Source organism: Oncorhynchus nerka, linkage group LG14, assembly GCF_034236695.1.
Source record: "Oncorhynchus nerka isolate Pitt River linkage group LG14, Oner_Uvic_2.0, whole genome shotgun sequence".
In the NCBI taxonomy this organism is placed as follows: Eukaryota; Metazoa; Chordata; class Actinopteri; order Salmoniformes; family Salmonidae; genus Oncorhynchus; species Oncorhynchus nerka.
This window is the reverse complement of record NC_088409.1, coordinates 9,044,522-9,056,675: the sequence shown is the minus strand read 5'-3', so window position 1 is coordinate 9,056,675 and position 12,154 is coordinate 9,044,522. Positions and strand designations below refer to the sequence as shown.

The 12,154-nt window shown below is 41.9% G+C and overlaps 1 protein-coding gene across 1 annotated transcript in view; it reads left to right on the top strand.

Annotated features, from left to right (window-relative positions):
• LOC135574979 (ankyrin repeat and IBR domain-containing protein 1-like) overlaps positions 1-12,154 on the top strand; it is a 111,463-nt gene extending 99,309 nt beyond the window's left edge. The window contains exons 18-19 of the mRNA XM_065027117.1: positions 2,031-2,183; positions 5,502-12,154. Of these exons, the coding sequence (XP_064883189.1) occupies positions 2,031-2,183; positions 5,502-6,392 (1,044 nt within the window). The 3' untranslated portion in view covers positions 6,393-12,154. The remainder of the gene's footprint in view (positions 1-2,030; positions 2,184-5,501) is intronic.

Sequence of the window (12,154 nt, the reverse complement as noted above, 5' to 3'; positions counted from 1 at the left end):
GCTAGCTGTTGTTGTAGTTCTGAATATCTAGCTAACTGTTGTTGTAGTTCTGAATATCTAGCTAACTGTTGTTGTAGTTCTGAATATCTAGCTAACTGTTGTTGTAGTTCTGAATATCTAGCTAACTGTTGTTGTAGTTCTGAATATCTAGCTAACTGTTGTTGTAGTTCTGAATATCTAGCTAACTGTTGTTGTAGTTCTGAATATCTAGCTAACTGTTGTTGTAGTTCTGAATATCTAGCTAACTGTTGTTGTAGTTCTGAATATCTAGCTAACTGTTGTAGTTCTGAATATCTAGCTAACTGTTGTTGTAGTTCTGAATATCTAGCTAACTGTTGTTGTAGTTCTGAATATCTAGCTAACTGTTGTTGTAGTTCTGAATATCTAGCTAACTGTTGTTGTAGTTCTGAATATCTAGCTAGCTGTTGTAGTTCTGAATATCTAGCTAACTGTTGTTGTAGTTCTGAATATCTAGCTAGCTGTTGTTGTAGTTCTGAATATCTAGCTAACTGTTGTTGTAGTTCTGAATATCTAGCTAACTGTTGTTGTAGTTCTGAATATCTAGCTAACTGCTGTTGTAGTTCTGAATATCTAGCTAGCTGTTGTAGTAGTTCTGAATATCTAGCTAGCTGTTGTTGTAGTTCTGAATATCTAGCTAGCTGTTGTAGTTCTGAATATCCAGCTAACTGTTGTTGTAGTTCTGAATATCTAGCTAATATCTGCTTGTTGTAGTTCTGAATATCTAGCTAACTGTTGTTGTAGTTCTGAATATCTAGCTAGCTGTTGTAGTTCTGAATATCTAGCTAACTGTTGTTGTAGTTCTGAATATCTAGCTAACTGTTGTAGTTCTGAATATCTAGCTAACTGTTGTTGTAGTTCTGAATATCTAGCTAACTGCTGTTGTAGTTCTGAATATCTAGCTAACTGTTGTTGTAGTTCTGAATATCTAGCTAACTGTTGTAGTTCTGAATATCTAGCTAACTGTTGTAGTTCTGAATATCTAGCTAACTGTTGTTGTAGTTCTGAATATCTAGCTAGCTGTTGTTGTAGTTCTGAATATCTAGCTAACTGTTGTAGTTCTGAATATCTAGCTAACTGTTGTTGTAGTTCTGAATATCTAGCTAACTGTTGTAGTTCTGAATATCTAGCTAACTGTTGTTGTAGTTCTGAATATCTAGCTAGCTGTTGTAGTTCTGAATATCTAGCTAGCTGTTGTTGTAGTTCTGAATATCTAGCTAACTGTTGTTGTAGTTCTGAATATCTAGCTAACTGTTGTAGTTCTGAATATCTAGCTAGCTGTTGTAGTTCTGAATATCTAGCTAGCTGTTGTTGTTCTGAATATCTAGCTAGCTGTTGTAGTTCTGAATATCTAGCTAGCTGTTGTAGTTCTGAATATCTAGCTAGCTGTTGTAGTTCTGAATATCTAGCTAGCTGTTGTAGTTCTGAATATCTAGCTAGCTGTTGTAGTTCTGAATATCTAGCTAACTGTTGTAGTTCTGAATATCTAGCTAGCTGTTGTAGTTCTGAATATCTAGCTAGCTGTTGTAGTTCTGAATATCTAGCTAACTGTTGTTGTAGTTCTGAATATCTAGCTAACTGTTGTAGTTCTGAATATCCAGCTAACTGTTGTTGTAGTTCTGAATATCTAGCTAGCTGTTGTAGTTCTGAATATCTAGCTAGCTGTTGTAGTTCTGAATATCCAGCTAACTGTTGTAGTTCTGAATATCTAGCTAGCTGTTGTAGTTCTGAATATCTAGCTAGCTGTTGTAGTTCTGAATATCTAGCTAGCTGTTGTAGTTCTGAATATGTTTAAATCATGTGACTATTAGGAAGCTAATAGAGCTGCTACAGTTATAAATTGCACAATAATTATACATTCACGGCTTTTTTTAAGGTATTGTTTTCTGTTTATTCAATGTGTGTGTGTGTGTGTGTGTGTGTGTGTGTGTGTGTGTGTGTGTGTGTGTGTGTGTGTACGGTATGACGTGTGACCTGTGACGTCATGGTGTGTCATGTGGCTGACCCTACAGGAGTATGCAGAGTTTCAGTACCGGAGGAGACACCGGGATCGTCAGCAGAGGAGACAGAGAGGGGACATTCCCCATCTTGACGAGCCTAGCGACAGCATTTTAGGTAATAATGAATCAATAACTAAAAGACACATGGATAGATACTATAGCAGTGTTTTAGACTAGCCACCGTCTCAGTGCTTTAGACTAGCCATCGCAGTTTCTACCTGGTATTTCTATAGGATATCCAGCTATGACTGAATGTGTTTCCAGGTATCTGTCTACCTGGTATTACTATAGGATATCCAGCTATGACTGAATGTGTTACCAGGTATCTGTCTACCTGGTATTTCTATAGGATATCCAGGTATCTGTCTACCTTGTATTACTATAGGATATCCAGCTATGACTGAATGTGTTTCCAGGTATCTGTCTACCTGGTATTACTATAGGATATCCAGCTATGACTGAATGTGTTACCAGGTATCTGTCTACCTGGTATTACTATAGTATATCCAGGTATCTGTCTACCTGGTATTTCTATAGGATATCCAGGTATCTGTCTACCTTGTATTACTATAGGATATCCAGCTATGACTGAATGTGTTTCCAGGTATCTGTCTACCTGGTATTACTATAGGATATCCAGCTATGACTGAATGTGTTACCAGGTATCTGTCTACCTGGTATTACTATAGTATATCCAGGTATCTGTCTACCTGGTATTTCTATAGGATATCCAGGTATCTGTCTACCTGGTATTTCTATAGGATATCCAGGTATCTGTCTACCTGGTATTACTATAGGATATCCAGGTATGACTGAATGTGTTTCCAGGTATCTGTCTACCTGGTATTACTATAGGATATCCAGGTATCTGTCTACCTGGTATTACTATAGGATATCCAGGACTGAATGTGTTTCCAGGTATCTGTCTACCTGGTATTACTATAGGATATCCAGGTATGACTGAATGTATCCAGTTTCCAGGTATCTGTCTACCTGGTATTTCTATAGGATATCCAGGTATGACTGAATGTGTTTCCAGGTATCTGTCTACCTGGTATTACTATAGGATATCCAGGTATCTGTCTACCTGGTATTACTATAGGATATCCAGGTATCTGTCTACCTGGTATTACTATAGGATATCCAGCTATGACTGAATGTGTTTCCAGGTATCTGTCTACCTGGTATTACTATAGGATATCCAGCTATGACTGAATGTGTTTCCAGGTATCTGTCTACCTGGTATTACTATAGGATATCTAGGTATCTGTCTACCTGGTATTACTATAGGATATCCAGGTATGTCTACCTGGTATTACTATAGGATATCCAGCTATGTGTTTCCAGGTATCTGTCTACCTGGTATTACTATAGGATATCTAGGTATCTGTCTACCTGGTATTACTATAGGATATCCAGGTATCTGTCTACCTGGTATTACTATAGGATATCCAGGTATCTGTCTACCTGGTATTACTATAGGATATCCAGGTATCTGTCTACCTGGTATTACTATAGGATATCCAGGTATCTGTCTACCTGGTATTACTATAGGATATCCAGGTATGACTGAATGTGTTTCCAGGTATCTGTCTACCTGGTATTACTATAGGATATCCAGGTATCTGTCTACCTGGTATTTCTATAGGATATGGTTTCTAAAAGGCTGACGTGTTTCTCCATTAGTCAGTGTTTCCAGGTATCTGTCTACCTGTTATTACTATAGGATATCCAGGTATCTGTCTACCTGGTATTTCTATAGGATATGTGTTTCCAAAGGCTGACTGAATGTGTTCTCCATTATCTGTCTTCCTGTGTTTCCATAGGATATCCATGTCTACCTGGTATTACTATAGGATATCTAGGTATCAGGTTTCCTAAAAGTATTACTGATATCCAGGTGTTTCTCCATTAGTCAGGATATCCAGTTCTTCTACCTGGTATTACATGAATCCACTATCTTTCCTGGAGAAAAAAATAGGAAAAGATAACTGTCTACCTGGTAACAAAGGAATAATCTGTTATCTTTTACCTATAGGATATCCAGGTCTGGCTGGAAGACTTGAATAGTTTGAGCTGTATTACTGTTTATCCAGGTCAGGTATCTGTCCATGGTACCTTCAGATTGTTATCTGTAACGTTGACTGGTACTGGCTGACTGGCTGGATATCCAGACTGATCTGTCTACCTGGTATTACTGGCTGGCTGGCTGGCTGACTGATTACTATAGGATATCTGACTGACTGAAAAATGGTTTCTTCTTCTTATTCATAAAAGGATATCACAGGAAATGTCTACCTGGTATTACCTGGTCCCCCTGGTGATTTCAGTGTGTTTTTCATGTCGTCTGTGTATTACTATAGGATCTTTACCTCTGTCTACTTATTACTATATATATAGGTATATATAGTTTATTCGACAGGCAAACCATTTACATGTTGTGTGCCAATGTGAAGTTTAAACATGCCGATAGAAAATCTGGGTTATCTGTCTACCTGGTATTTCTAAGGATATGTGTTTCCTAAAAGGCTGAAAATGTTTCTCCATTTGTCTTTTCATTAGAAACCTGTATTACTATAGGATATGTGTTTCCTAAATCACCTTACTAGACATAAAAACATCACCTCACTAGACATGAAAACATCACCTCCTGGAGAAAAAAAAACATAACCTCAAGTAACAAAAAAATAATCATCACCTTTCGCTAGACAATAAAAACATCAGTTTGTCACTGTGATTGTTCTGTAAAAACATCACTGGCTGACTAGACATAAAAACATGGCACTGACTGGCTCACTAGACATAAAAACATCACTGACTAGACATGAAAACATTCACCTTCTAGATTCATAAAAAGATCACCTCAAATGGACATAAAAACATCACCTGGTGAGTTCAAAACATCACCTCACTAGACATAAAAACATGTCTGTGTATTCGTCTTTACCTCTTATTATATATATATATATAGTGACATAAAAACATCACCTCACTAGACATAAAAACATCACCTCACTAGACATAAAAACATCACATCACTAGACATAAGTTTAAACATCACCTCACTAGAAAAAAAACATCACCTCACTAGACATAAAAACATCACCTTTGTCTAGACATAAAAACATCACCTTACTAGACATAAAAACATCACCTCACTAGACATAAAAACATCACCTCACTAGACATAAAAACATCACCTCACTAGACATAAAAACATCACCTCACTAGACATAAAAACATCACCTCACTAGACATAAAAACATCACCTCACTAGACATAAAAACATCACCTCACTAGACATAAAAACATCACCTCACTAGACATAAAAACATCACCTCACTAGACATAAAAACATCACCTCACTAGACATAAAAACATCACCTATAGTCTTAAACAGACTAAATCTGTTGTATTCTACCAGGCTTTCGTCCCTTTCCACATGACCTATTTCCCCCCATTGTTCTGTTTATGTGTTAACAGGGCTCATTGGATGAGGACGATCCCAACATCCTATTGGCTATCCAGCTGTCACTCCAAGAGTCTGGGTTGGCGACGGCCGGGGACACTCCAGAGTTGTTGTCCAATGAGGCGTCCCTGGGGGCCATCGGCACCTCCCTCCCGTCCAGACTGGACGCGGAGTCCCAGAGGGTGGAGGTGGGGCCCCGGGGAGCCGTCAGCAGCCAGCGGCTCTATGAAGGGGTTCCAGGGGTCTATGCGTTACACCACCACCACTCATCCCAGCAGCACTACAGCTACCACAATCTCAACCCGTTCAGGGAGCCTTCTTCAGGCCAGGCTCTGTTCTCGTCCTCCAGTGGTACTGCGGACTCCACTACCACCGCATCAACAGGGCTCCAGGACCCCTCACACCCAAACACCAACCTGCTGGGTAACATCATGGCCTGGTTCCATGACATGAACCCTCAGAGCATCACCCTCATCCCCTCCACCACCACCACCACCTCCTCCTCAGACACAGACCTAGACTTCAACATGGCAGCACAGGCCACGGCCAACACAGCCTCCGAGGTGGAGGAGGAGGTCCAAGCTGACCTCCACCAGCCCCGTGCCAAGCCCAAGAAAGGTGAGGGCGAGCTGGGGGAAGATGTGGACTGTTTCCCCTTCCTTTCTCAGGGCCTGGAGGAGAAGGAGGCTGAGAGGGGGAGACCCACCCATTTAGACCTGACGGTGGGGTCAGAGGTCATGGCCCCGTCCTACATGGTGACTACCGGGACAGGGGACCGGGCCGGGGAGAGGCTCGCTGGGGGTAACGTCGTTCACGTTGACACGCCCATGTGTGACTCTGTGACCTCTGACCTTCTGCCTAGCACCAGCTCTTCAGAATGGGAGGAGCAGATACACCTTGTCTGATTGGTGGGAAGAAAAAAAATCTTAAGTGGTGACGGAGGAGATACACCTGGTCTGATTTATGATTGGAGGAAAATTCCGAGTTGGTGGAGCAAATCCACCTGTTTATGACTCTGATTGGAGGAAACATATGAGATGGGAGGAGCAAAGTCTCCTGGTCTGATAGAAGACAGAAGCCTTCAGAGGGGTCAAACCACTGACATGCAGAGAGAGAGAGAGAGAGAGAGACCAATCCTGACTGAGAGGGGACATTACCAAGTAGCCAGTGATGGTGTTGTGGGGGGGGGGGGGGATTTAATCCTGACTTGATTGTAGTGTTAGGAGGAGATATATGAAGATGGAGTGTATTTCTCTTTCTAGTGTTTACAAGTACACATCAAACACTTGATAGCTAGTCTATACTGGCATGAGATGCCCCCCCCCTCCCACCGGGTGAACAACGGACGGAGGACTGGATGGTCTCCTAAGAAGCGAGATGGAAGGTGTTTGACTGGGTGTTGTTGGTATTATATTACCCACAATGGATATTTGCTGAAAAAAGAATGACGATCAAGTTGCTTCTCTCAGATGATCTGTTTTAGATTACAACATGAGGTGATTATACTGCATTATTATAGTGAATACATTTTGCAGGAGTTTTTGATCTAGGATTTTTTTTTGTTGTTGATATTGATGATCATATTCTTAAATGTTTTCCGCTGAAATATACTGTATTGTGTTTGGACTTGGTTCTGAGGGAGGCTGTAGTCAGCTGTATTGGAGAGTTCTGAGGGAGGCTGTAGTCAGCTGTACAGGAGAGTTCTGAGGGAGGCTGTACAGGAGAGTTCTGAGGGAGGCTGTAGTCAGCTGTACAGGAGAGTTCTGAGGGAGGCTGTAGTCAGCTGTACAGGAGAGTTCTGAGGGAGGCTGTACAGGAGAGTTCTGAGGGAGGCTGTAGTCAGCTGTACAGGAGAGTTCTGAGGGAGGCTGTAGTCAGCTGTACAGGAGAGTTCTGAGGGAGGCTGTAGTCAGCTGTACAGGAGAGTTCTGAGGGAGGCTGTACAGGAGAGTTCTGAGGGAGGCTGTACAGGAGAGTTCTGAGGGAGGCTGTACAGGAGAGTTCTGAGGGAGGCTGTACAGGAGAGTTCTGAGGGAGGTTGTAATCAGCTGTACAGGAGAGTTCTGAGGGAGGTTGTAGTCAGCTGTACAGGAGAGTTCTGAGGGAGGCTGTAATCAGCTGTACAGGAGAGCTCTGAGGGAGGCTGTAGTAGGCTGTACAGGAGAGTTCTGAGGGAGGCTGTACAGGAGAGTTCTGAGGGAGGCTGTAGTCAGCTGTACAGGAGAGTTCTGAGGGAGGTTGTAATCAGCTGTACAGGAGAGTTCTGAGGGAGGTTGTAATCAGCTGTACAGGAGAGTTCTGAGGGAGGTTGTAGTCAGCTGTACAGGAGAGTTCTGAGGGAGGCTGTAATCAGCTGTACAGGAGAGCTCTGAGGGAGGCTGTAGTAGGCTGTACAGGAGAGTTCTGAGGGAGGCTGTACAGGAGAGTTCTGAGGGAGGCTGTAATCAGCTGTACAGGAGAGTTCTGAGGGAGGCTGTAGTAGGCTGTACAGGAGAGTTCTGGGGGAGGTTGTAATCAGCTGTACAGGAGAGTTCTGAGGGAGGCTGTAGTAGGCTGTACAGGAGAGTTCTGGGGGAGGTTGTAATCAGCTGTACAGGAGAGTTCTGGGGGAGGTTGTAATCAGCTGTACAGGAGAGTTCTGAGGGAGGCTGTAGTAGGCTGTACAGGAGAGTTCTGGGGGAGGTTGTAATCAGCTGTACAGGAGAGTTCTGGGGGAGGTTGTAATCAGCTGTACAGGAGAGTTCAGAGGGAGGCTGTAGTAGGCTGTACAGGAGAGTTCTGAGGGAGGCTGTAATCAGCTGCCTGCTTCTAGTAGTGTTATTATCCCAATATAACAGTGTACAGTCTGACTCAGCAGAAAAACCTAGCTCTCAGTCCCGTCCAGATCTGCCTAATGTTTCTGTAAATTGTTAGGTGTCAAACACTGGCTAACAAAAGCACAGTTTGTAATCACTAAGTGGACTCCAAAAACGAATTGTGCCTGCTTAGATCTATTCCATGTTGTTGTACTGAACCCATTAGAAGACGGTCTTACTGACAGCCTGATGTATGTCAAGTATTCATGAAGATGGACGAGGCTAGAACCCATTAGAAGACAGTCTTCATGAAGATGGACGAGGCTAGAACCCATTAGAAGACTGTCTTCATGGACGAGGCTAGAACCCATTAGAAGACTGTCTTCATGAAGATGGACGAGGCTAGAAGCCATTAGAAGACAGTCTTTGTGAAGATGGACGAGGCTGGAACCCATTAGAAGACAGTCTTCGTGAAGATGGACGAGGCTAGAACCCATTAGAAGACAGTCTTCATGAAGATGGACGAGGCTAGAACCCATTAGAAGACTGTCTTCATGGACGAGGCTAGAACCCATTAGAAGACTGTCTTCATGAAGATGGACGAGGCTAGAACCCATTAGAAGACAGTCTTTCTGAAGATGGACGAGGCCAGTAGCCCTGGTGGGACAATAGAGAGGAACAATCTGCTGCTGTTCACTCCAATAGGAAAACAACAGTAGGATTGTAATCAGATACGCTGTTAATGTTTTTTACCTAATAATGATGTCACTGGTTCATTCTGAACTATTATAGGGCTGCTTTCTCAGACGACCCCTTGGTCCTGGACTGAACATCACTTTCAATGGAGAATGTCCATTCACCACTGCCCTCTATCTATCCCAGAACTAGGTTTAGGCCGAATGAGGAAACCGGCCCGTTTTATAAAGATATATATATATATATATAAACCTGTTACGAAAGTTTTAAGCCTTGATGGGACTCAGCAACTACAGTAGAGGGGTTCAATGGGTCATAAAAAAATGGTTCTCTACGCAATTCATTACAGTGCCTTTATGTCAATCTTTTTAAATGTATTGCCACGTTTTTACAGAGGTCTTACAGTAAGTAATCGTGTGTAGCTATATATACAAAAGTATGTGGACACCCCTTCAAATGAGTGGATTCGGCTATTTCGGCCACATCTGTTGTCGACAGGTGTATAAAATTGAGCACGCCGCCATGCAATCTCCATAGACAAAACACTGGTAGTAGAATCGCCTTAGTGAAGAGCTCATTGACGTTCAACGTGGCACCGTCCTAGGATGCCACCTTTCCAACAAGTCAGTTTGTCAAATTTCTGACATGCTAAAGCTGCCCCGGTCAACTGTAAGTCCTTTTATTGTGAAGTGGAAATGTCTAGGAGCAACAACGGCTCAGCCGCTAAGTGGTAGGCCACATAAGCTCACAGAACGGGATCACCCGAGTGCTGAAGCGCTTGGCACGTAACAATCGTCTGACCTCGGTTGCAACACCTCACTACCGAGTTTCAAACTGCCTCTGGGAAGCAACGTCAGCACAAGAACTGTTCCTTGGGAGCTTCGTGAAATGGGTTTCCGTGGCCTAGCAGCCGCACACAGGCCTAAGATCACCATGCGCAATGCCAAGCGTCGGCTGGAGGGGTGTAAAGCTCACCACCATTGGATTCTGGAGCAGTGGAAACACGTTCTCTGAAGTGATGAACCACGCTTCACCATCTGGCAGTACGACGGAGGAATCTGGGTTTGGCGGATGCCAGGAGAACGCTACCTGCCCCAATGCATAGTGCCAACTGTAAAGTTTGGTGGAGGAGGAATAATGGTTTGGGGCTGTTTTTCATGGTTCGGGCACCTTAGTTCCAGTGAAGGGAAATCTTAACGCTACAGCATACAATGACATTCTAGATGATTCTCTGCTTCCAACTTTGAGACAACTGTTTGGGGAAGGCCCTTTCCTATTTCAGCATGACAATGCCCCCGTTCACAAAGCGAGGTCCATACGGAAATGGTTTGTCGAGATCAGTGTAGAAGAACTTGACTGGCCTGCACAGAGCCCTGACCTCAACCCCATCGAAAAGCTTTGGGATGAATTGGAACGCTGACTGCGAGCCAGGAGGCCTAATCGCCCAACATCAATGCGCCGACCTCACTAATGCTCTTGTGACTGGATGGAAGAAAGTCCCCTCAGTAATGTTCCAACCTCTAGTGGAAAGCCTTCCTAGAAGAGAGGAGGCTGTTATAGCAGCAATGTTCCAACCTCTAGTGGAAAGCCTTCCCAGAAGAGAGGAGGCTGTGATAGCAGCAATGTTCCAACATCTAGTGGAAAGCCTTCCTAGAAGAGAGGAGGCTGTTATAGCAGCAATGTTCCAACATCTAGTGGAAAGCCTTCCCAGAAGAGAGGAGGCTGTTATAGCAGCAAAGGGGAGGACCAACTCCATATTTAATACCCATGTTTTTTGGAATGAGATGTTGGACGTGCAGGTGTCCACATACTTTTGGTAATTTTAGTGTACAAACTACAAACACACGTTATAGAAATTCCACTCACAACACTAACACGTTTCCAAACCTTTTACTTTTTTTTTAAAAATACATTTTTATAATTGTAGCCTCTCTTTAGTGTGGTATCAAGTTGTTTCCCAGAGTGTTTTATTTATATCATCTTTTATAAATTACATCTCTGATTTTGACCTGATGATATTGAACACTGTTTTACTGGTTTGTTAGTTATTTTTATTGCCGATGGGCTTTGGTGGGGTTGTTCTTGGATGGACAGACATATCTGTGGGTTTGATAACTGATCTACAAGTTGATGACGAGTGTTTGACTTTTAAGGGGGAAAAGTATTTATAAAATGTATCCTGGAGCAAAAACACAATGCAGGACAGTGGGGGGGAAAAAAAACAGACGTATTTATTTACATTTAAACTTTCCTATTATGATTTGAAAATGGATATCAAGATATACTGAATAACTAATTTTGAAAGAAAAAAAACAAGTTGTATTGATTTGTTGCCTATATAAAGTATAAATGAATTATAAATTATATTGATTTTTCAACGTTTCACATTTTGGAATTGATCTTTAGCCAAACCCAGTGTGATTTGTATTGGGAAGTAATTGATCTTTAGCCAAACCTAGTGTGATTTGTATAGGAAGTAATTGATCTTTAGCCAAACCTAGTGTGATTTGTATTGGGAAGTAATTGATCTTTAGCCAAACCTAGTGTGATTTGTATAGGAAGTAATTGATCTTTAGCCCAACCTAGTGTGATTTGTATAGGAAGTAATTGATCTTTAGCCAAACCCAGTGTGATTTGTATTGGGAAGTAATTGATCTTTAGCCAAACCCAGTGTGATTTGTATAGGAAGTAATTGATCTTTAGCCAAACCCAGTGTGATTTGTATTGGGAAGTAATTGATCTTTAGCCAAACCCAGTGTGATTTGTATAGGAAGTAATTGTAAAGTGACTATTGAAACAACAGCTGAAGAAACTTATTGCATTGAAACGTGTCTTGCAAACGTCAAGCTGTGAGTGCCGTACACGAAGCTGGTGAACTTGTGGGACTTCAGTCATGTACATTGATTTGTCCTTGATGTATCAGTTTCAGCTGTGCATGAAATGAGTAAAACAGAAAATGACATTTGAATTTGGATTTTCTTGGCATTTTACTTTAAAAAAATATATATATACAATTTTAAAAAATGCAAATGTTGTTGAAAGCCGTTACATTTTTATTATAAAGCAACTAATCCTTGAGATACTATTTGCACTTTCATAGTCTATACCTTTATACATTCCCTCTTGAAATGAACAAAATACTGTTTTGATGTGTGGCCAATAAACATTGAATTTTA